The sequence below is a fragment of the Hetaerina americana genome, unplaced genomic scaffold (genome assembly GCF_022747635.1).
Source record: "Hetaerina americana unplaced genomic scaffold, ioHetAmer1.1.p SCAF_24, whole genome shotgun sequence".
NCBI lineage: Eukaryota > Metazoa > Arthropoda > Insecta > Odonata > Calopterygidae > Hetaerina > Hetaerina americana.
This window is the reverse complement of record NW_027286808.1, coordinates 7,744,801-7,770,626: the sequence shown is the minus strand read 5'-3', so window position 1 is coordinate 7,770,626 and position 25,826 is coordinate 7,744,801. Positions and strand designations below refer to the sequence as shown.

General features: G+C 36.8%; 4 protein-coding genes across 4 annotated transcripts in view; 2 read left to right on the top strand and 2 right to left on the bottom strand.

Annotated features, from left to right (window-relative positions):
- Window positions 1-6,279: 6,279 nt before the first annotated feature.
- On the bottom strand, window positions 6,280-7,067 carry RpL37A (ribosomal protein L37A). Its single transcript, XM_071586612.1, has 3 exons — window positions 6,964-7,067; window positions 6,668-6,796; window positions 6,280-6,468 (listed from the first exon to the last, which is right to left on the bottom strand). The coding sequence occupies exons 1-3, from the start codon at window positions 6,964-6,966 to the stop codon at window positions 6,322-6,324; spliced, it is 279 nt and encodes a 92-aa protein (XP_071442713.1). The 5' UTR covers window positions 6,967-7,067; the 3' UTR covers window positions 6,280-6,321.
- Window positions 7,068-7,267: 200 nt separating this feature from the next.
- On the top strand, window positions 7,268-22,920 carry LOC139689459 (uncharacterized). Its single transcript, XM_071586591.1, has 5 exons — window positions 7,268-7,419; window positions 16,237-16,632; window positions 20,544-20,686; window positions 21,960-22,201; window positions 22,302-22,920. The coding sequence occupies exons 2-5, from the start codon at window positions 16,305-16,307 to the stop codon at window positions 22,858-22,860; spliced, it is 1,272 nt and encodes a 423-aa protein (XP_071442692.1). The 5' UTR covers window positions 7,268-7,419; window positions 16,237-16,304; the 3' UTR covers window positions 22,861-22,920.
- LOC139689458 (FAST kinase domain-containing protein 3, mitochondrial-like) lies at window positions 7,443-10,088 on the top strand. The gene has a single exon (XM_071586590.1). The coding sequence runs from the start codon at window positions 7,631-7,633 to the stop codon at window positions 9,695-9,697; it is 2,067 nt and encodes a 688-aa protein (XP_071442691.1). The 5' UTR covers window positions 7,443-7,630; the 3' UTR covers window positions 9,698-10,088.
- Window positions 22,921-22,975: 55 nt separating the features above from the next.
- The window catches only part of LOC139689460 (uncharacterized), a 32,406-nt gene continuing 29,555 nt past the window's right edge, over window positions 22,976-25,826 (bottom strand). Inside the window, exons 3-4 of the mRNA XM_071586592.1 lie at window positions 25,649-25,808; window positions 22,976-24,863 (exon numbers count right to left, since the gene is read on the bottom strand). Coding sequence (XP_071442693.1) covers window positions 24,677-24,863; window positions 25,649-25,808 — 347 coding nt within the window. The 3' untranslated portion in view covers window positions 22,976-24,676. The remainder of the gene's footprint in view (window positions 24,864-25,648; window positions 25,809-25,826) is intronic.

The following is a 25,826-nucleotide window of genomic DNA, read 5'->3' as shown; positions in this document are numbered from 1 at the left end:
TTTTGCCTCCACGCATTCTCATTAATTTTTAACCATGTCCTCCTCATAAACATTGAAAACACTTGATACACTAGTAAATCTGTCTTACCCCTCTTCATACCACTGCCCATCTGGACCCTTTATCCATTACTAAGCAGTCTGTAACAAGTACAGGTTGCAGATAATTATTTTCTGAAATAGTTCATTAACTCTGGCAAATTCACTCCATTAAATGCCTACTCAAAATGTAGTAAATAGACAAATACAACCCAATTGTATTTGATAATCCTCTCCATTAGTTAGCAATTGGTACCATGTGTGCCTCTTCCCTTTCTGAACCCTAATTGATCATCTGCTAAGTCATCTTTTGCCCTGCTCTCCATCCTCTTGTTAATGATCCTGAGAACTAATTTAGCTGCATGGGAAATGAAACTTATTGAGCTGTAGTCCTCACAAATGGCTGCCTTCTCCTTTTTTGGAATAGCAACTAGCACTGATGACAAAGTCTTTTGGCAAACTTCCTCTGTCATGAATGCTACGAATTAGTTGATAAAAACTTTTCCTAAACCTTAGCAGTTCTGCAGGAATGTTGTTCCCATGGCCTTATTTGATTTCAGTTCCCTTAATGCCCTTTCTATCTTGTCACAGAGTATGCCTTGACCTATGTTGTCCTCATCTACATTATGTTCTCTTTCTGTCTTAAATTCTTACCTTTTTATCTTTACCATATAAATCCTCCCCATATTTTTTCCATGTCTCTTGAATCTTCCCTGGTTCAATTGATTATTTTCCTTACTTTTGCCTTCCTACTTGCATACATGGATTTTCCATTATTACTTTCCGACAGTGATTTCACTTTCCAGATATCTGTTAATTTCAGAATAATTACTCTTATAGTGTCTATCCAAATATGAACTGGACATAGCAACAATCAAATTGTTAACTCACACATATGTAATTAGAAAATGATATTTCCTTTTGCATAAAATAAATATTAGCTGGAGAGTAATCATTGATGTAGCCTGAGAAGGGTAATATCAAGAGGGATGGAGCAAAATAATTGAAGACAATTAAAAAATGTATGTACTGAAATACACACTGTTCTATACAGAATTAAGGATGTGAATTAAATTTAATGTCTAACTATGAATTGCCAAAAAGTACTGGAATAATAGGGACATTTAATGCATGAATTTTTTCCTCTACTCTCAATTGACTTTCTCCTTAATGCTGATGCCAATAGGGGAAAGGTTTCTGCCACTAGCTGCTAATTCACTACATAATTCTTATCAAATCCCAATTATTCTCTACCAACTCATCTTCAATTCAATGGCCAATTCACTCACACCCCTGTGCCAGAACCCACTAATCCTCACTCTTCTGAGGATTCTAAGAGATAAAACTTTCTTTGTTATACCATGATTGCATTTTTTATTACATTACATCATTATTAAAGGTAATTTACCAAAAGGACATACATAAAAGTATATTGCCACCACTTTAACTCACTGACACCCCATTCTTTGAGTAAAATATTGAATTTAGCTAAAATGTATTTTTGAAACTATTTCAATGAAACTTCTATCATAAAGACGGGGATTCTCAAGATTAGTGACTGAGACATGCGACAGTTAAATGGTTTTCCTCATGTGGGTTATTAAGCCAAGTTTTAGTTCATTGTTATTTATTTGTAGATAATGCTTACTTCCTGTAGTCCTCACATGATGTACCCTTTACCTTTTTTGGAATAGGAACTAACACTGATCTCACAAAGTCTTCTGGCCAGTTTCCTTCCTCATAGATACTAAGAATCATTCCATATAGCCTCTTCCTCCCACATTTTCCTAAACACTTCAGTAGTTTTGCAGGAATGTTATCCACCCCCATTGCCTTATTTAGTTTCATCTCCCTAAATGCCCTTTCTATCTCATCGTCGAGCATGCCTGGACCTAAGCTATCTTCCTCAACATCATGTTCCTTTTCTATGTCTAACTTTGTTGGTCTAAGTTCTTAACTAGAGTTCTTCTATATATTCCTTCCATATCTCTTGGATCTTTCTGGTGTCAACTATTACCTTTCCAGCCTTATCTCTAACTGTTAGCATAGATCTTCCCTTCTTATTTCCTGATAGTGATTTAACTTTGACAATACATTTGATATCCCACACAGCTTAAGTTGTTCTCAGGATCATCAGCAAAAGGTTAGAGAGTAGGGCATATGAATACTTAGGGGATGATCAGTTTGGGTTTAGGAAGGGGAGTGGTAAGCGTGATGCCGTTGAGGTAATAACATCACTATTCAAGAGGAATATAGAATACAATCAGGAGGTATTTGCCTGTTTCGTAGATTTCGAAAAAGCGTTTGGTAGAGTGAATTGGGAAATACTAATGAGTATATTGCAGAAAATAGGAATAGATTGGAGGGACAGGAGGCTAATCCACAACCTGTACATGTCTCAGACTGCTCAGGTGCGAGTGGGGAACGGGGAGTCCAGATGGGCAGTGTTAGGAAGAGGTGTAAGGCAGGGTTGCCAATAATTACCATTGTTGTTCCACCTTTATGCAGAGGAAATGGTAAAATAGGCATGGGAAGAACTGGAGGTAGAATGAAAGTGGGCGGGGAATTCGTAAAATCAGTTAGGTTTGCTGATGACCAAGCTTTGGTTTGTCAGTCAGCCAAGGGGTTGCAAGCATTGCTGAGTGAATTGAAAATTCAGTGCGACAGATATGGGATGAGAATCAAGATTAATAAAACAAAGGTTATGCGATTTTCTAGAAAGAAAAAAGTTAAGCCAATAATTAAAATAGGAGGGCAAAAACTAGAGCAGGTAGAACAGTTTAAGTATCTCGGGAGTGTTTTGGACCAACACGATCAAAGTAGTAGAGACAAGGAGAAGAATTGCACTAAGCAAAAAGGCTTTCACAAGGAGGAGGGAGTTGATGACGGGGACTCTGAGTAAGGATGTTAAGAAAAGACTCGTAAAAACTTTGATATGGAGCGTAGCTATGTACGGTGCGGAAACGTGGTCATTGAAGCAGGAGGATAGACGTAGCTTGGAGGCTTTTGAAATGTGGGCGTGGAGAAGAATGGAGGTGAAATGGACCAAAAGGAAAACAAATGAAGAAGTACTTGGTATGGTGGGCGAAGAGAGGGGTTTGTTGGGAGAAAAATGGATGAAGGGCGTATTAATCGGCAATGCGATGCTAAAGACTGTAATAGATGGGTGAATGTTAGGCACACAAGGAAAGGGCAGGAACAGGATAGGGATGGGATGAAGGGAGAAAGGAAGCACTCTGAGATGAAGAGGGACCTGATGTAGATTAGGATACTGGATTTTGTGTTTTGTTAGGAGTCACAAAATATTTCTTTGGTAGTTGTGTCCATTTAAAAACCTACCTTAATCGGTAGATCACCTAATAATAATGCTCAATTCAGGCTTTAAAGACTGCATTTAGTTGCAATTACATGAATTATTTAAAAGGTCAGAAATACCTGAAGGGATATGGGAGACAATCATTAGATGATGCACAGTAAAAAAAATGTTTTCTCCAAGTTCATAAGAATATTTTTGTTAACACAGGCAGTGCTATTTATTAAATTCATATTAAGATTAATAATTACTTTAAAAAATTCCAATTTTATCATTTTATGAAGTTGATTTCTTTCTTCTCCAATAATTCAAAAACAAAGGAGTGCAAGTGCACTCCAACCTCATTGTTATTAAAACTTTGCTATAAAATTTTGCATTAAAAAAATTTTGATACTGAATGACTGCAATTGAATTAGATTCAAAAATGTAGAAAATTGAGATGCATATTTTCCCTTAGGAGTGTAATACAAAAAATGCAAGAATTCATTGAATATTTGGCAACTTGTTTTACATGGGAATATTGATAGATGAAAGTAAGGGTATCAGTATTAGCAGTGCTATTGTTTGAAAAGAAGATATTATTGCCTTGGGTTACTATCCACAGATCACTGCAAATGAACCCAGGAAAAGCATACAATACGTACCGGATAAACGATTCAGTAAAAATGGCAGTCATTTTCCATTGCTCTGCATGAAATGTTGTATTTTCTTAATCGAATAAGTCTTGGGGCTTGATTTGGCAATCTCCAATATCAACAAAAACTCCACATAGTATGAATCATTTTTTGACAATTCAGTTTATTCCTTGTTTCTTATTATTTCCTTCGTGGGATCTAGAGTTTTGAGACAAGAGCCCCTTTGAGCAGTACAAGCAATACTTCATTAGTTTCAGCAGTTAACCATATTACTAACAGAAAATTGCTCATCCACCTAAAAGTAATTGATACTTCCAATGAATTTATGCTTCCCAACATTAATCAACATAATTATCATTGCTGCAAGCAGGTAACTTTTCTTAAGTTTTAACATTAACCACCAAATACATTTCTTTCTCTCAGCAACAGTTCCGTGTTCATTTCACGTTCACTGCTCAAGACAGTATTTTGAATGTTCAGTTCAAACCAGTCCAAAATTCTCTTTATATTTTTAAATAGATCTCACCAAGACCTTGAAAGTGCTAACTTAATCAAAATATTGCCCCACAAGATGCATCATTGAACAACGTACAAAGTGGACTCAACACCATTCAAATACCTTGCATGACTACTGAACAGCACTTCAGTTTTTACGATAGGATTATTCCTATTGGGGCCTGTTTCATCACAATAGTACACTGTCCCATACTATCTGCATTGTTAGGTACATTCAAAACAACAATTCATTTATGTATAATAGAAATTGCTATTTTATCCACAATGAAATGTTTTAATGTTCTTCTCAAAAGGATAGAAAATTAATAGGATTTTCTTTCAATGATATGCATACCAATATGCTAACGGTTTGATCCTTGATTAAACATAGAACGAGTAATCTTTGCACATGCACTTTATTAACCACCTCTAATTCTATCAAACTAAACAAACTGAAGATATTTACTGACATTTTCAATGACGTATGTTGCAGTAGAAAAGATGATTCAATCAAATTATTCAAAGATGAAATATAAAATTATGAAATCAATCGTTAAGTCCTCAAGGCTCAACTCAAATTTACTGTAGCAATAAATGCTAGTTAATCATTGTGATATCCAATGCTAGAACTAAAATATAAAAGCGATTCTGGGATTATAAGGACAATTAATAACAGTAGAAACTGTCTAAGAGGTCGGGAACATCCTTCAAAAGTAGTAATATTTGAAAGGTGCCCCCTGACCAAAGAACTTAATTGTCAAAATGGAAGTATGCTGACAAACAGAATGGATCCCAGAGTTGACATTATTGGATGCCTTGAGGTAATCTAAAAAAACCTTAACGGTATTGTACTCTCAGGTAATAATAATGCATTTATTCGAGTACTATAAATTACAATGCAAGTGAAACGCGTAACATGGCAACACTTTTTACTATCCAAATTCAAACATGGGCTTACACACAAAGCAATGATAAGAGTCCTGAAAAGTTATCCTGGAAGTTTAAAAGAACTGTAGCTAATTCAAGATAAAATTTAATTGCGACGAAGAACTGTCCATAGAAAATAAATCCATAAAAATATGAAAATTATATGCACAAGTTTACTACTATGTCAAGCGGTTGATTACACGAAATCTTCCAGCTATTATACAAATATTATCTTCTATAGTAAAACCACTGTGGAAAAATCTAAAAGAAGTAACCTACGGTTATCAAGACCCCCAAAAGAATCTTAACATACATATCTCTTCGGCACAATTGAAATTAACTGCTGCAATTATGCAAATTCATAATTGCTCACTCTTCTGGTACACTGTCAAACTATTACTATATTTTGTAAAATGGAAACAATAATGATCACCTATCCAGAACACCTAGTCGGTCGCGGTAGTCCAGTGGGTAGAGCGTTGGACTGCCGACCAAAGGGTCCCGGGTAAGGCACTCTGGGCACCTTCAGCTCCACCCAAGCTAAAGTGATTTTTCGGGTACCAGGTGTTCCTGGGAAACCATAACCGGCACAGGGAAAGGAACTGGCCCCTGATGTGTAAATTTTCACACGCCGTATAGGGCTTAGTACTGGGTGAACTCTACCATCACCTACTAAACCGACCTCCGGGTTGATTACTGTGTGTTTATCCAGAACACACTATAAGAGTCAACCAAATCAGGCTATTCACGACATATTCCTATTGATCATTATATACTGTAATTAATATAACCAGGCGTAATACTAGCAGGAGGTATGCTGTGCGGGAAAACAAATACACGAGGATGTTAAACTTGCAATGATTAAAATAAATGTTGAATTTTAAATTTTATTTATAATTTTACATGAGCATAAAATTACTGTTCCTTATTTTCTCGCAATCTCCTCACTGCCGACCGCACTGAAGCTGCTGCTGTTGTTGTGTACACCCAAGCACCACCAGCTACCACTCTTTTACATCTCTTGCACGACCATATGCCGACACAAGACCTCTTCATTGCATCCTGTGGACATTAAGCGGCCAATCTTAGTACCTAAACCCTTTAATTGCTAATACTCTATTACATTTCCCTTCAGAAGCTGTTGACATAAGGCAAAAACGACATTCTGAATCATGTATATTATCATGAATATGCATGCATATTATTGTTATGCTCCGCAGCTAACAAATTAACCCAACCATGAAAGCCATTAAATACATACCTTACCGCAGAAGGTACACGTGTACTTAGCGTGTTGGGTTATTTCCATCTTCTTGACGGTCTTACGAAGCGAAGCTCCATACCGGGTACCATATTTACCAACAATTCCAACCTTCTTCGTTCTTTTGGCCTTAAAATACAAAAGTTAACAGTTAAAACAATTAAGTAAAATATGAAGTTAACAAGTATGACTTCTAAGTAAATGAGAACAACTCGTGGTTGATGGTAGATATACCATTGCATTAAATAAAACTAAAATATATTAATAGGAGTATGAATAAGAAAATACCAACTTACCATTTTGATACGTTAGCTTTTGTTTAATCCAAACTTAACAACAGCCAAGCAGCCCTGGCGATAAACCGGAAGCCAATGTAAAAGAACGTTGTGAACGAGAGCCGTGAACGGAAGTACCTACATGATCATTCAAAACTAATATTATACTAATCGGGAATTTAATTACTTTTAACTTACCATTTACTGTAATTTATTTATTATTCAGTTAAAAAAACCTAAATTTCTCTTAAATATAAATTAAAAGGATGTATAGTTGCTGTATTGCTTCAATGACAAAAAACATACATTATGCGCGTACCTCCATTGCGCATATTATGAAATGTGTAATGCAAAAATTACATTTCGTAGTGAATGAGTTCGCATCATCTTTGCTAAAGGATTAAATGCTAATTTTACTTTAATAACTGCTGGAACAGAGGCATTTTCACTGAAAGAGTGTGTAATTCAACAACGAATGTAAGTTCGACCTGGTTGGGCCTTTCTGTATATTTTGTTTTTCATTTGTCATCGTGCCATCCGCTTTCGGTCAGCTGAGACCAAGAAAGTTGCCGCTGAAGAGTATTTTTTCAGTGTAAAGTTTATTAATGAGAAACATTAAAAAGTGGAACGATTAGTCATTCTTGGCTTAGAGTATAGTAGCTCGTCTTCGTTGACCCTCCGATAGGAAATGTGGGTACTACGTAATAGCTACCGATCATTAGCTATTGCAAAGAATTTCAAGCCGAATAGTAAATTCTGTTGTGTGAGCTATTCAGGATTCAATTCTAAAAGAAATGATCTTGGACAGACAACTATCTTATGCCAAGATGGTGTAAACATCCGCGAGCTACCTTTGATTGTGAGGAAGGTTCGTGATGTAGTTCTTGTATGCAGTAACAGTGGAGACTGTGAGAATGACTTCGTCGTTAAATTTCAAGGTTCTAATTACAGAAACTGTAACGGAAGTACAGGCGAAAATGGAGAAGACAAAAATAAAATTAATGAAAAGGAAAGCAAGGAAATAATGGAAGGGCTAGGTCGGTGTCCCTCCATAAAGAGTTTGTTGACATTACTGGAAACTATACCAGCTTGTGAAGTAACATCAGAAGTGGCATTGTGTGCTCTGGACAAATTCATTCAGTTTGAAAATAACAAAAGTTTTCGCAACCTTATTACAGGAGATACTAAAGACTTCAACTTAAGTGAAAGTGGCGAAGAGAACTTCACCCGAACTGCTGTATTCAATCAGCTAGTTGATGTCATTGTAGAGGGAAGTGATTCAGCGCCAGTTTTGGGATGCCTAAAGATATTGGGAAAAGAAACATTCAGGGCCAATGTGTTGTCATACCGGAATAGACTTTGTTCTGAAATTTTAGTGAGAGCAACTGAAGGCCATCTTACCATTGATGAAGTTTGCCTGGCTGTCAAAACATTTTCTGATTTTTTTCAAAATGAGCCAACCTCAGAAAAAGGTGTAATCGAACCTGATAATTTATGGATTGGAATCTCTAGTCGTCAGAGTGACATTAACGCAGTCAATGTCGTCAACGTTTTCTCTATACTTCCTCTTCTTAAGAAGAGCCGAAAAGCTGTTCTTTCGATTCTTGAAAAGAGAATGGCGTCGATTTGGTGGGAGCTACGACCATCCTCACCATCTTTAATTCTGGAATATCTCATAAAAGCTGGCTTAACGTCGAAACCAATAGTAGCCACTATTACAAGGTGGGCTCATAGAAATGCCAAAGCATTACAGGATGCGGCCTTAATAAACATCTTAGACAGCCTGCTTAAGCTAGATCATGTAGACTCTCAGATAATTGGTGCTCTAGAAAATCTGTCTGCGAGAGGAAGCTGGTCTGCTCTTCCTCCATTGGCTGCTATGGCAGCTCGTTTCTGTGCGTATTTCCGAGTTCGGTCACCAAGGACTCTCTCTGCAATTGCTGATGTATCAATTTTACATGGTAATGAGTTACCTCCGGGGATGGTGAGAGACCTAATTTGGGGTCTCGCGTTTTTGAATTGGGAGCCTTCAGAAGGCATTTGGAAGGTTTTGGATGAAGTGCTGGATGAGAGATTTGCCCAATTCGCACCAGAGGATATTCTAGACATATTACTGTCTTGCATTATGCTAGGCAGGCCCCCCCTTAATACATCTCGTAGAGTCTACACACCATCCTATCTGGACAGAGCTCTTATTTCGTCACATAGTGGACGCGTGGAAACAATCAAAAGTAAATTAAGATTAGTAGATGCTGCTTTGTCAGTGGAATGGCCTTTGAAGTGGAATGACGGAAGGCCTGTCTTGTCTCGACTGGAAGCTGTCAGTATCTGGCAAGATGGGCGTGTCAGGAGAGTGGCTCGTCGTGTTGCAGAAGTTCTAGATGCTGACCTGAATCAGAAATATGAAGTAGACACAAAGGTTATTCCTGGGCGACCTTTACCAATCGGTGAATTGCACATGGTTGACGTGGTGATTCGTAGCGGAAAAAGGGTTTGGCCATTAAACAGAAGTGAGCAGACTTTGGCATTGTTGGTTAACCTGCCAGAACACTATTGTAGAGATAGCACAGTACTGATTGGGCCGCAAATGTTGCGAATTCGTCATCTCCGGCTAGTTGGTTACCATGTTGCCACCTTAGATTATGGTACTCTCTCACGTTTGTGGGTGCACCCAACCGCGTTCCTGGAATATGTGAATAATAGAATAAGAAAAGCATTTGATCCTTTGCCATCCACGTCAAACCTTTTTACTTAGTTCTCTTCGTGATCATGCAAAACAGACATTTCACCTTTAATTCTGTAATAGACATTGACTTGAAACTCTTACTTGGAATCTGGTACAAATATACATTGAATTTTTTATCCATGGGTTAAATATGCCCATTAACAGTCATATTATTTTATTTTTATGAAATTTCTTCCATTTAAATGTTATCAGAGATATTCAATTAATTTGTCCATGAAAATATCACATCTTCTAATAATCCTTATCAGTATCCTCCCTATCTGCTTGTCTCAGAGGCATTTATGTATGCTCCTTATGTAACCAGGTCAGAATTTGTTTATGACCATAATACATTGTTTTATGTATTTTAAAATGATTGAAACAAATAATCCATGTTATGTCATAAAAAGAGATTAAAAAGTTTTCTCACATTCTGTTTGTACGTATACATTTTAGTACAAAGGCTTTAATTCTTAGGGAATAGAATTTAGAATAACACACACAATCTGTAATTGGAGTAATGTGAGGTTTTATACATGGGAAAAGCACCTCTTGCCACCAATATTCTAGCATCTAACCCATGCTGCAGTAAATGATGAAAAAGGGCTTAGTTCTAGAGAGTCATCACTGCTCTGATTCACTATAAAAATTACATATCCTCAAGTATTTAGGTACTTCTATTTTTCTTTTGATAAAATGAATTATTTAGTCAATATGACTTCTTAAAATATGGAGAAGTAGTCAAATGTTTTCTTATTGTGTTCAGAATTATAAATGCAATTGCATATAAAAAGTGGCTGAGAAGTAGCCAGTGTCACTCTTCCAGGTTTTAAGATCATTTAGCATGAGATGCACAAATTTAAAATTATTTGAAGCAAAGATCATGATTTAGTTTCCTCTCTCAAGTGAGAAAAATTATTTTGGCAGTACCAGTTAATGCCCTTTTGAGCCAATGTTTAATTAATTATGGTGGGCTGATTTGATTCCATGCCAAAGTAAAATGAAACCGTGTGACTTTTATTGCATTAAGGTATTTAAATGTTATATGTAATATTATTCCCTCCCCATGTTTGATGTGGTGGAGGAGATTGTGGGCTCTGATGATTCCAGAGCTGTGCTGGTGGGAGCAATATTTGCTCCTGATAGGATCACCCGTGCCAGATTGAAGAATAGAGGCCAGACAAAAAGTAGTCTGCTCCTCATTTAGGTGCTGCAAAGGCATCTGCCCCAGTGGGCCAGGCATTTGAATGATGATGTCTCATTAAAAAGACCATTGAAGTAGGAAACTGGAAACCACCTTAATTACTTATCACAAGTATGCTATAATGGGCAACATAGAGACAATGAATCCTGATGACTATGGGACTCTGCTGTCTCTCGTGCCTGGCAGCAGAAGAAGCAAGATTCCCACAGTCATCATCTCACAAAATTCTTGCAAAAAGAAAGTGGAAGTAGAATCACAAAGGGAACAAAACTGGTTATAATAGGGACTTGGAATGCTAGAATGATGTTGAGGATGGGATAATTAGAAAATATAAAGTGAAATGTGCAGAGAGGATATATGGATGGTTTTGGTCTTTGCGATTTGAGATGGATGGATGGCGGGGATTACTGGAGTGATAGTTATAGAGTAATATACCGCAGGGGGAAAGAGAGCCAGTGACAGATGGTAATAATATTAAATAAAATGGTTGGAAGAAGTATGGTAAACATAGAGCAAGCAGTCAATAGAATATTATTAGTAGAAGTTAAAGCAGAACCAACAAACTTAGGTATTGTTCAGGAGTACATATATGCCATGAGCAATGCATTGGGAGGAAGAAGTCGACAGGGTGTAGTCAGTCAGAAAACATCAAGGTGGGTGTGCCTGGGGTAAACATTTGATTTTGATGGAGGATTTTAATGCAATGGTAGGCGAAGGAAGATATGGTTGTGAGATAAGGGACTACAGTTCAGGTGCCAGAAATGACCACAGGTTGAGAGCAATAAGATGGGAGTTAATCATAATGAACTCCTGGTTTAGACACCACAAAAGGTGTTGACATACATGGAAAATACCTATGGATTCAGGAAGATATCAGTTACTCTATAAAATCGTTTGGCAAATTTAAGAACAGCATGGTTAATTCAGTTCCCCAGGAGTCAGACTGGTCGGGTACAAGTAGAGGGATGGGCTAGGTTAGGAGGAGGGATAAGACAGGGGTGTTCATTATCATCCGTACTTTTCATTGTATATTTGAAGGAAATGGTGGAAGAGACATGGAGGGAACTGGGGATATGAATGAGAGTCTGTGGATAATTCATAAAATCAGGTTTGCAGTTGATTAAGCTATAGTTTGTCAGTCAGCCTAGGGGTTGCAAGCATTGCTGAGTCAATTGGAAAATCAGTGCAATAGGTATGGAATGAGAATAAATGTCAATCAAACGAAGGTTATGTGGTTTTTGTGATAGAAAAAGGATAACTTAAATATTAAAATATGAATTCCTAAACTCGAGCAGGTGGAACAGTTTACGTATATTGGGAGTGTTTTGGACCAAAATGGCCAAAGTAGTTGGGGCATTAAGAGAAAAATCGTGTTAAGCAAAGAAAATTTCATAAGGAGGGAGTTTAAGAGATGAATGTCAAGAAATGGCTCTTCAAAACTTTGGTATGAATTGTGGTTTTGTATGGCATGGAAGCATGGTCTTTGAGAAAAGATGATAGGCTTTTGAAATGTGGGTTTGGAGAAGGTAAAATGGGCACAGATGAGAATGTGCTTGGCATGGTGGGAGGAGTGAGGATTCTAGGGAGAAAGGAAAGATGGATGCACAGCATTCTGATTAGCAATGGGTTGTTGGAGACTTTGATATGGGGGAGAATGCTAGGCAAATGTGGAAGGAATAGGATAGGCATGCATGGAATGAAGGGAATAAGGAAGTATGCTGAATTAAAGAGCGGCCTAATGCAGTGTAGCTTGTATCCATCTAAAATCTACCTTAACCGGTAGGATTATCAATGATAACAGTTGAATGTAGTTTTGGCCTTGAGGTGAGTTTGGAGCGTGATAATTTCAATTCAAGAGATTAAACCGTCTAACATACAAGGTTTGCTATTTATATTTTCAGCCTAATAATGAAAATACCATAATTTATTGTTGAAGATGGCTTTATTGTTTATCGAAGTATTCTCCATGATAATCATTGCACTTTTGCAGGCACTTGGACCAATTTTTGTAACACTTTTTCCACTCAGATTGAGGTACCTCAAAAACATTGTTTTTGAATGCACCAACGGCTTGTTCAGGTGCCGAAAAACATTGGCCACACAATATTTTTCTTAATTTACTGGAATAAAAAGTAGTCATTTGGTGCTAAATTAGGTCTGTAGATAGGATGACTCATCAATTCGACATTTTGGCTGTTCAAATAGGTAGTTATTTCAGCCGATCTGTGAGAGCTTTCATTGTCAAGATGAAGTAAGATTTGCCGCTTCTTTTTCCATATTTCACCAAGCTTTTCTGGTAACCAAATGCTTATGTACCATTCAGAATTCACGGTTCTACGTTGTTCTAATGGTACGGTTGCCACAAGTCCAGTTATTCTGGAGAAACAGGCGATCATTGGCTAGTTCTCGCCCAGCATCAATGCTTTCTGGCATAACTGATTTTGGATGACCTTCATGACTTTTGTCGCTTAGCGAACGGTGGCCATGATGAAATTCGTTATACCAGCCTTTCACAGGGGCATAAAATGGGGCTTCATCGCCAATAGTGGAAGTGTGTTAATCGATGCGCTCCTATCTTGATATTCCATGTTGAAAGTGGAAAAAAATCATCGCACGAAAGTGTTCACGAGTGTGCTCCATTTTTTCGCTATGACAAAATTTTCGAGTCACTATAAACAGCACAAGTTATGGTCAAACGACAAAATGTTCTGAAGAAAGTTAGCATTAAAAAATTTGTTGTCTCAGGCGTAACTTTGTGGAATTTGCATAACATATTGAAATGTAATGAAATAATTAACTTTGTAATTCCACACACTTTTTGTACACACTTTGTAATTCCACATACAAAAGTGTGTGGAATTACAAAGTCAATTATTTCATTACATTTCAATATAGCATTAAAAGGTCAACTTTCAGATGGAAACATCAGATGGTGCCCAAAGCACTTAATGTTGTCAAGGTTCAAAATATAAATAGCAACCCTAGTTACAGATTTTCTAAAGATATAATGTAATAGGCAAAATGAAGTACAAAGAATTGAACAATAAATTGAGGCGGGCAACAAATAAAGCAAAGGAAGCATGGTGGAAGACGCAGTGCGAGAATATGGAAAGTCTGCAGAGGAAGGGGGAAATCGGTGCGCTTTACAGCATAGTTAAATCTTTATCGGGAAGTAAGAAAGGGAGATCAACGATAGCAGTTAGAGATAAGGCCGGTAAGGTAATAGTTGACGCAGGAAAGATCCAAGAGAGATGGAAGGAATATGTAGAAGACCTGTATAGTAAAGAGCTTAGACCAACAAAGTTAGACATTGAAAAGGAACATGACGTAGAGGAAGATAGCTTAGGTCCAGGCATACTAGACAATGAGATAGAAAGGGCATTAAGGGAGATGAAACTAAATAAGGCCGTGGGGGTAGATAACATTCCCGTGGAACTTTTGAAATGCTTGGGAAAATGTGGGAGGAAGAGGCTATATGGGCTGATCCGTAGTATTTATGAGGAGGGAATCTGGCCGGAAGACTTTGTGAGATCAGTTTTAGTTCCTATTCCGAAAAAGGTAAAGGCCACGTCATGTGAGGACTATAGGACAATTAGTTTGATATCCCACGCAGCTAAGGTTGTTCTCAGGATCATAAACAAAAGGATAGAGAGTAGGGCAAATGATTACTTAGGGGATGATCAGTTTGGGTTTAGGAAGGGGAGAGGTACGCGTGATGCCATTGCAGTAATGAGATTATTAATCGAGAGGAATATAGAACACAACCAGGAGGTATTTGCCTGTTTCGTAGATTTCGAAAAAGCGTTTGATAGAGTAAATTGGGAAAAACTAATGAGTATATTGCAGAAAATAGGAATAGATTGGAGGGAAAGGAGGCTAATCCGCAATCTGTACATGTCTCAGACTGCCCAGGTGAGGGTGGGAAACGGGGAGTCAGGATGGGCAGTGTTAGGAAGGGGTGTAAGGCAGGGTTGCCCATTATCACCGTTGCTGTTCAACCTGTACGCAGAAGAAATGATCAAAGAGGCATGAGAAGAACTCGAGGTAGGAATGAAAGTGGGCGGGGAAGTCGTAAAATCAGTTAGGTTTGCTGATGACCAAGCTTTAGTTTGTCAGTCAGCCAAGGGGCTGCAAGCATTGCTTAGTGAATTGGAAATTCAGTGCGACAGGTATGGGATGAGAATCAATATTAATAAAACAAAGGTTATGCGATTTTCTAGAAAGAAAAAGGCCAAGCTTAACATTAAAATAGGAGGGCAAAAGCTAGAGCAGGTAGAACAGTTTACGTATCTCGGTAGTGTTTTGGACCAACACGGTCAAAGTAGTAGGGACGTAAGGAGAAGAATTGCGCTAGGCAAAGAGGCTTTCACAAGGAGGAGGGAGTTGATGACAGGGACTTTGAGTAAGTATGTTAAGAAAAGACTCGTAAAAACTTTGATATGGAGCGTAGCTATGTACGGAGCGGAAACGTGGTCATTGAAGCAGGAGGATAGACGTAGATTGGAGGCTTTTGAAATGTGGGTGTGGAGAAGAATGGAGAAGGTGAAATGGACAGAGAAGAAAACAAATGAGGAAGTACTTGGTATGGTGGGCGAAGAGAGGGGTTTGTTGGGAGCAATCCTATGGAGGCAGGAAAAGTGGATGAAGGGGGTGTTGACCGGCAGTGGGATGTTGAAGACTGTGATAGAGGGTAGAATGTTGGGCAAAAGAGGAAAGGGAAGGAACAGGATAGGGTTGTTGGACGGGATGAAGGGAGGAAGAAAGTACTCAGAGATGAAGAGGGACCTGATATAGAGTAGGATGATTGATTTTGTGTTTTGTTAGGAGTAATAAAATATTTGTTTGGTAGTTGTGTCAGTCCAAAAACCTACCTTAACCGGTAGATTACTTAAAAAAAAAAAATAATGTAATAATAATGTTGAAAGTTCATTTTTTTGTTGTGTAAGTTGGTTCTAGTTTTAGAAGTTGTCTATCGGTCTTTTTCCATTTGACTTATGAGTGTACATGTAAATGGACTGAAATCTCTCGAATCAGTATCTTCCTTGTGTCAGCGCACTTCTTGGATCATTTCTTAAATGGTATTATGACATCCTGTAATTCCATTTTATAAGGAACTTTGGATTCTAATATGCATATTCTTGTAAGCTTAATAATTTGGTTAGAGGCCTTTAAGTTCTGTTTTATCATTGCTGTATTTTTTACTAATGCCAGCATCTCAGTCACGCATCAATATTATGGATTACATGTAAGAATTGTTTTGATTCTAATAATATCTAAAATAGCTGGCAAATATAAAAATACAATGGGCTGCTAGAACTTATTTTGGTCATATTTTTTTGCAGTGCTACTGTTCTCTCTGTTTCAGGTTCAACATATCGATGAACTGTATCTGACATCTTTGTGAAGTACTTTTTAACTTGTTGAAAAGAGGCAATGGCACACCTAGGATATCAATCAAAAGAAATGAATGCATTCCGGGAAATGCTAAGAGAAAATGATTCACTTCGAAGAAAGCAGAAGAGAGATACTGAATTTGCTGGAAGACGTGAAATTGATTTGAATAAATTTTGTGGCACAAAGCCTTCACTTGCAGATATTGAGGAAATTGCTCTGAGGTTGAAAAGGAAAGCAGGAGGAATAAAATGTCGACACAAGGATTTGTGCTCACTCCAGATTGCATTGAGTTTTTCTGGAGAAGGATTTGGGGAAGCATTTGTTAAAATTGATGGAGCTCTTCCTGCGTTAATAAGAGACCTTTCAGGTACTTATATTTATTCCTCTAGCACTTCTCAATCTATACCTCTTGATTTTTTAAATTTCTGTTTGTTTTCTTTTTAAATGAGGATAAATATTTGGCAGCAAAGTAAAAACCTACTCCACTGAATGCATTTTGTCTGGAACATAGAAGGGTACTTGAATAATTCAAGTACATAATTAACTCTTTTGGATTAAGCATTAGTGAGTGACTAAGAATCATCTTTACTTATTTCCAATCCACTTAGTAATCATAAATAAAACCTTTATTTTTAGTCTTGTATTTATGTTCTCTTTTCTCTCTTCTGTTTAATGATTGATCAATGATCTATTCAGAATTTCTTAGAATTATTACTCAGAGTCAGTAGTGTATGCAGTTATTGATACCCAGGATACAAGGATGAATGATCATTTGGTGTTTCCTCAACCTCTTCCTAAAGGAACCTGTGACTCATGGTTCATGTATTACTTTTGAAATAATCTTTTCATAAACATGTAACAACTATTATAATGTAGACTTATGCAAATGAGATTGGATGTATACGTTCAAAGAGGAATTCTAAATACGAGGGTCATCCGGAAAGTAGTACCCGTTCGTGCCGCATGAAGTGCTGACGACGCGAGTAGCCGCTGGACGAGGTCAGATAGCTTCAGTGGCTTGTCTGCCTTCTCTGAGCCAAGTTGCGTGACGCTAGCATTGCCTGTGTTGTTTCTGTGATTGTTTACAATGTTTAAAAAAATTGAGAACGCCGCCAGTTGTGAAGTGAGGGCAGTGATTAAATTCCTCAATGCAAGAAACGTTCGCCCATGTGATATTCATCGCCAATTAAAGGAGGTGTATGGAGACAATGTAATGGACGAGTCGTCTGTTCGGCGGTGGTGTCGCAACTTCAACATGGGGAGGGGGAACACACACGACGATGAGCGTTCGGGGAGACCGTCTGTCATTACAGACCAACTGGTGAGCTCAGTTGACGAATTCGTGAGGAACGATCGGCGCGTTACAATTGATGACATCTGTGAGCATTTTCCCAATGTTTCTCGAACAATTGTTCATGAAATTGTTAAACACCATCTGCATTATGCAAAAATTTGTGCAAGATGGGTCCCTCGCGTATCTCAATGAGCTGGCGGCGAAGGACTATGCAGCAGGAATACAGAAACTTGTCACACGTTATGACAAATGCCTTAATTTGCTTGGAGATTATGTTGAGAAGTAGTTTAAAGTATCCTCTTTCAAATAAAATTTTTTATGTTTGTTAATATTTACTTTTGTGTCTTTATTTCACGAACGGGTACTACTTTCCGGATGACCCTCGTATAAGGCCTTAAAAGGTAAGAGTACACTAACACATTTCCAGATAATCATGAGGGCCTTGTAAAAATTGCCTCATCACCTTTAGATGCTCTTAATTCAAGACTATAAATTCCTAAAGATCCTCTATTTGCCAGCACATGAAATTTCTGTCTGATAATTGGCATCAAATATTGAATCAGTATTTTCATATTATTGGAGGATATGTTATATCTCCACAATGTAGGGTCCAAATGTGGGAGAATTCAGATGAAGGAAGGAAGTGCTCTACCATTTGATTACATGTACATTTGAACTGCACATATGTATTAGTTGCTGTTAGTAAGCATGTGGTTAAATTACAAGTATTCTTATTCATTTTTTATTTTTCAATTCCACCCCCTAAAGTATCTTCCCAGTATTTCAAGTCATTATTCGTGACCCCAAGATTTTGTCCTTTCAAAGTTAAAGACTTGTTAATTTAATTAGCATTGTCGCTGAAATTTACTCACTGGGGTCACTTTCCTTCTTTATTCTGACACAGCTCTTGCAAAACACAACCACAATATTGACTACTGATTGCTCACAGTTTTAAATTCCAGTATCAACTCTAATAAAAATATTCAAGAATTATGACAAGTTACTTCAAATGGTTGGGCAAAAATCAAGTGTCTATGTGGAACTTTTCAGGAAGACACAAGAGGAATTATTTGAATGGTTCAATCACATCCACGTAGGGGACTTACCCACATTAGTTAAGGGTCTGTCCTAAAAGTAAGAAGAATAAATCTGAAAAAAAATTTTGTTGCAAATCAAAGTACAAATTTCTAATATTCTTCAAAGTAGCACCTTTGTGCATCAACACCAATGCCAGCACATCTGCTAGGAGTGGTATGCTTCCTGGAAGGCGTCTTCAGAAACCTCGTTCAGGTGACTCATTATGGCCTCTTTGATGTTATCCAGCATTCCAAAATGGTTGCCTTTCAAGCTCCTTTTTATCCTTGGGAGCAAAAAGAAGTCTGGCAGTACCACATAATGGCTATTGTCCACTTTCATAGTAGTTCAAGAGATCATGCAAGATTGTCACAAAAGCAGCTTTCTGATCTTCTGACAGCAGCTTGGGGACCATCTTGGCAAACAACTTTCTCATAGCTAAATCTTCTGTAAAAATATGATGCTCTGTGATTTCCTGAATATTGCTCTCTTCTGCTAATGTTCTGACACTTGGGTGTTGTTTGGAATTGAGCACGTCTCTCACTTGTTGCACTGTGTAGTTGCTAGTTATCCAGGTCATTCATTGTCATCAACCTCCTCTCTACCCTCTGAGTTAATCTTGTGAAAACCATTCCTTGGGGCATTGCTTAATCTCCATAAGCATCTTTAACCATGGTCATTGTCTCCTAACCCAATTTTCTGAGCTTAAAACAATTTGATTTCACATCATTGCTCATTGAGATGTTGCATCATGAATTCATGACACGACCCTCAAATAGGGGTTCATTCTAGCGGCTATCCACATACTGTACATGGTCTGCAGATAACTGACATAGTCCGCCCTGCTTTCCCCAGGCCTCCCACCACAAATAGCCCCACTCCAGGCATCTGCATCAGCAGGGAAAATCATTCCACTTTTTTTTGGGGGCAGATCCTGTTGGACTATTATTCAAATAAAAGCTATATCAATCATGTCAGGTTTGGTGTCAAGAACATTTGTTATAATCTCTTGACAAACTGTCCTTTGAGTATGAGTGGTGAGAAATGTTATGTAGGTGTCCAAATTGACGAGTGCAGTAGCTCAGATTTGCCATTCTTTGCTCATCATGAGAAATTGAGCTGACCATGATTCAAGTCAATTGACATTTACCAACATTAGGGTTTGGTTCTTTGTTGATACATTCAAAAAATTTCTTTTAGAGACCGTGAACTCATTCAGATGTACAATATACCAAGGGAAAAGAAGTTTCCTCCTAAAAGGAGACTTGCAAGAATGGGTGCTTTTGCAGGTACACAAAAGGGGACGAAGAAGGATCTTTTGATCTTTCATTGTACTTAGTGTTTGGAAAAGTTTTTAACTCTGATTTTTCATGGTGTGATAACTTTTGAACTCTAAATGGAGTTGGATAATGATGCTGACATTTGCTTCTGTCATACAGAAAAAGTAATAAGGAGCAAATAGTCTTTTTCAAAAGAAATCTAGGAGGAATCAATCATGTGCATGTTCTGACCATATTGAGTACAATGGAAAAACAAGTATTTCTAATATATTTCTGGAAAATATATATCATAATTCTTCTTAATGTACATAATAAGATTTAGCATACCAAGTACTGGCAGACAAATATTTATGATTCTTTAAAAATCAGTTCCAATACATTAAAATGTAATGTTTGTGTGATTCAATTATCTACTTTTATGCCTCAATTAATCATCATTGATGTTGTAGAACATTCTTTTTCAGATAATATTATTATTACAGTGTCAAAATTTGTTGGAATTTTCTGATTGATGTGAAATGTCATATTATGCTGACATTTTTTATGAATATAGTATGTGACTGCTGTGTAATATAAATTTTTGTTTTTTTAGCATGGTGTTCGTATTTATTGATTGGAAAACTGTTTTAGGTCAAGATTCTACTCTCCAGCTCAGAGCAACATACTGCTGTGCAAACTTAGCACTAGATGGCATGAATGTTGGATTAAAAGTTGCTAAAGCTGCAGCTCCATATTTAATGACACATCTTAAAGGAATGAACCAAATATTATTGGTAATATTGCATTTTAAAATATATGCCTTTACATGACCATTGATTGTGCTTCCCATTGAACAGCTGGGTCCACTGGACATTCTATTCCCATCAAGTTAAATGAAATTTAATGGATTATCTCCACACATTAATATTAAATAGTTGTAGTAATGCTAATGTGTAAGTAATTCCACAATAGAAACCTGATGTGGTTAACCAGAGGGAATTGTGCTCATATTCTCTACTTAAGTGAGCTTAATACCGCTTACCATGACTGTTTTCATCAATACAGTGGTACTGATAGATATACGATATGGTTTCAGAATTCAATTTGTGGAAGTATTTGGTATCCATATTGAAAGGTTTTGTACTTTTCTACTGACTTTAAAAATACAATGCGTTTCACTGACTTGCAGCAGAATTATCAGGCATAAATTTCATTGACATGCACCATTGGAGTATATGTGCCTAGGGCAGAGTGTGGGGGTGGCCATGGTTGGGGGGTGAGGTGGGGGGATGTTATTTGGGTAAGGGAAGAAGCAGTGTGCCGGGGCAATGACGTGGTATGGGGGTGGGGTGGATGGACATGAGAATGGCAGGGGCGATAAGGTGTTGAAGGGTTGCTTTTGTTTTTTCCCTCAAGGCTAGTTTCTCGCAAAGGAGTGGGGAGGGTTGTGGGTAAAATCGCTCCAAACAAAGGGTCATTTAGGGGTCTGCCAAATATCTTTTTATCTCAATTTTATCAATTGTGTCCATTTTTAATCCTTCGGGGAGGATATGCAGTATTTCTGGAAAAAATTGCTATTGTGATTGAATTCTACAAGTTGCTTTGCAAAGAGGGAGTTAGAGCTCTGATTTTTCTGACAACTAGTACTGGTTGCTCAAAAAATACTGTTTTCACCATTGTTTATATGAAAGTTCAGTCATGTTGCAAATCTGTGAACTCTTTCTTTAATGTAGTAAAAATTAAGCAATATCTTCATCAATTTTAAGCAAGATGCATTTCACTGAGATGTGGAACCTTCAGACAAGTCACATTCTAGTATGACACCTGATGCACGTACTCATCAATGTTTGGACAAGTCGTAACCACACTGAAATACACCTCTTCCATTTGTGGTGTCCCCTTCCAACTTAAACATTAATAACTGAAGCAAGAAATAAAATGCCTAACTATTGAACTTAAATTAAGATAAAGAATATTCAAAAGGTATCCAGCCCACTTTTAATGTTTTCCTCATCAAATCTTTGATTAATTATTAACTTCCATTGACTTGATGTACCTTTTTTTCAGGAAGCTAGCCTTTGGGCAGTCGGGAGTTTATCAGGAAGTGGAGTACCAGCATGCAAAGTTTTGGAAGTTCAGGGCATATATCCTCAAATAATTACAATTATGCATCGGTATCATCCTACACTTCATACTGCCTCTCCTTTACAAGAGAATTCCAAAACCAAAGCTCAAGAAATCAGAGTTATCGAAGCTGTTTTATATGCTGCTGCTCACTGCATCACTACTGGATTAACAAACAACATAAGGTAACTATATTTATAATCATGAATAATTTTTAGAGAAAGAATTTTTTGGAATTACCAATTATCTGTTCAGCAGGTGTAATGAATTATATTCCTTTACCAGTTCTTCAGAAATAGCAATGCTGACTGCTGCTGCTATTCCGTTATTGGATAGATCAGATTCAAATTTCTTAGGAAGACTAATGTATTTATTCTTCATTGTGTCCTGCTCAGAATTTTCTGAAGTGGTTTTTCTTGAAGCAAATTTTGTTGACAAGATTGTTCTTCTGATGGATGAAATACTAGTAATGGAGACTGAAGGATATGCCAAAAGCAGCAATAATGGTTTTTCTATGCAGATTTTGACATTTATCATCAGAATTCTTGGAAATATCTGTAGTTCTGAAAGAGGAAGGTTAAAATTTGAGAGTATATCAGAAGTGTTATGCCCCATCATGAATAATTTAATGAAGGCACTACCTTATCTTCCCTTACATTTACTGAAGGAGACTCTGTGGTTCGCAATGCAATTATTGAAACCATATGCAACATGGAGCAATGGGATTCTTCAGATTTGTCAATGCCCATGGAATGACATAACTGTTATGGTGAATTCATCCTTAGAACTCCAGGCTAAAAAAATGGATTTAGGAGCTGCTGTGTTAACTACACAAATACGATGATTAGTAAATAATAACACATTTTTGTAACTGGAAATTTGTGCTGAATTTTTTTAAAAATAATTAAAAACCAAGTAAAAAACTCATTCTTTTATTGATAAAAATATAGAAAAGTATAAATAGAGGCAAAACTACAAATAATACTCATACTATTATCTGATTGAAATATTTTCCTTCAAAGTGTATTATTTAAGCAAAAATTCATGCCTTCAAACAGTGTTGCCCACACACTGTGGTTTGGTGTGATTTTAAAGCTATTCTTGTTCAAAAACGTGTAGGAATTTGAATCACTTCTTGAGCCAATGGTGAATCCTTTCCCCTAGCCATGGTTTCCAAGAAGTAATTCAAACTCAGAAGGTTGCACTATCCCTTTGGACTAATGTGTAGCTGAATCAGTGTGATTTCATCTTGAGATTCTGTGGTCAGTAGCTGAATCTTAATCAGCTAGGCTTTCATAAGTGGGTGTACCCTAGCCAAATGATCTCTTTCGAAGAGTAATTTTTAACACCTTAAAATAAAAACTATTCACAGTGAAGAAGCCTGATTATTGCTTACTTTACCACAATTTATAATGAGCTGTCATGAATTGGTTTCGGTGATGTACTGGAAGTTGTGCTGATGGTAGTATATCACGTGCAAGCAGGAAGACAAGCCAGCTCATATGTACATGCCTAAAGCTTTCTCCATAAAAACAAAGAAGAGTGTGTTTGATTAATTTAGACCATTAGGCAATGGTCTGTTCATAAGACATTAAATTCTGATTTACCTGGTCTCATATAACTACAAAAAGGCTGTTGTCTGCATTAGTATTTTGGCCTGAGAAATATTGGGGAGTTTTCAAAATTTAAAACCTGTCTTATGACTTGCATTAGGATGGTTCACCACTATCTAGACTTTAGTTTTAAAAAAACAGTTAAGGGGTTTTGGATTATTTTCCTGGGTCACTTTGGTATGTACTTTGATGCCGCTAATATTTTTTGGTAGCTGTCAATAGATATTAAGATAGAGTGAATATGTTGAGAGTTGACCTTGAGTTTACTGGTATTGTGGGAAATTATTCTAATATAAGTTATTTTCAATCGGTAGTGGAAGTAATAAAAAATGAGCCATGACTTATGCGAATATTCTAAAAATTCATAATTTTTGTCTCTAAGATAATTATATTTCATGGAATTTTCAACTGTTGTATCATTTTTTTTGTTCAGTGGTTATGGAGATAGCATGATGCAGGCACACATGGAGAGATTTGAGCCCTCTTTAACATTTTTCATTGATGCCACAGTAATTACTGCTTTAAATTTATTGTATTTAGTTGTTCCCACATGTTTGTAGGAAGTGTTTATGTTCATCGAATGCCTTTCACTTCAGAGAAAAGTAGAGAGGGTTCCTGGATTTTATTTTTTCCTGGCAGTGTGAATTTGAAGAGGCTGTTGATTCATTATCACATCACTACCATTTAAATCCTTCTGCTGCCATATGAGGTCTAAGTATCGATCTTGCATTAGAAGCCATTGGATGGCAAATGGCATCCAAAAATGTTTCATAACATTCTTATGGGTACCAGGAAATACAATTTAGGAGGCAGAAACTGTAATTAAATAAGTAGGTATGTATACAAAAAATCTCATTAAAATTGTCACTAAATATCTTCCTTTCAATTTTCTAATGAGCACTCATCACGCATGTTCTACTCATTAAATGTTTTCTTTTGGATTTTTTGTCTATCGTCTCAGCTACCATTCTTGTGGCACTCATTCAACTGGCAAGTATTAATACTATATGCATATATGTAAAGAGTGGTCACCAATTCAACTATGTATCAGAATTTCAGCCTGTTGTTTCTAAATTCCATTTCAAATGCATGTTTACTGTTGACATTCCCAGGAACTCCATCTACACAAGGTATACGTAGTAAGTTGAAGTAGAAGTTTCCAATTATCATAGAATTTTGATTCCCAATTCTTTTGAGACAATTGTAGAACATCTCATCGCAATTACAGTGGGACCTGCAATTGAATAGAAAATTACTTTAATTATGAATTAGTTATGATCCAGCTGATATATTGGTGAAAAGGAACATTTATTTTTTTACCCCTAAAAGCTTTTGGAGATTCAAAATTTTGACTTTGTGTCAAATGAAGCATTCAATATTACAGTTACAATTGATAGAGGAATCAGTCATTTAAATGTGAAATATTCAAAGTCCAAAAGTAGATTATGTTCACTGTAGAAGCTACAACCTTGTTCTAGTAAGATATAAATTTGTAACATCTTCAATCCACTCATACTCTCGCATAAGTTCATTTTGGTTATTACCTTGGTCATTGTACATTATTCATTCTTTACCAAACCCAGTTTCATTATTTGATATTAATGTGATTCATAGAAAGTTAAATTACTTGAACCTTTTATGAATTATTTATATTTGAGGCTATTGTTGACTATCCATATAAAAAATGAAAAGAAACCCAAGTAAATGAAGTAAATTTCTTTTATAATCAATATGGGTGTGAGAACCATAATTTTCACAGCGATGCTTCTTTGATTTTTTTTGTGAAATTTCGTCATTCATCGCAATGTTTCTTTAATAATTATTAGAGCATATTATTGGCAATAGATAATTTTATTCCTTAGACATCAAATAAAAGAATTTTTAGCATCTATTGAGAATGTATGCCTTTATGTAGGATGATGTAATTTATGGTGGGGGATCAATGACATGACACTGTGCGATGACTTAAATTTGGTAATGAGGGTGCATATTCTAAATGTTTTAATAAAGTAGTCTTACTTGGAATAAATGGAGTAATTGGTAAGGTTGAAGCGTGATGTGAAAGCTCTGATCTTTATTGGACAGAGGTCATGAGTTCTGCAACAAACATCAAGTGCTACATCCGGCCCCAGGTCATAATAGGTTTCTGCTAAATCTCCTGTTCCACACCACTTAGTGCCTAGAATAAAAAGGTAGG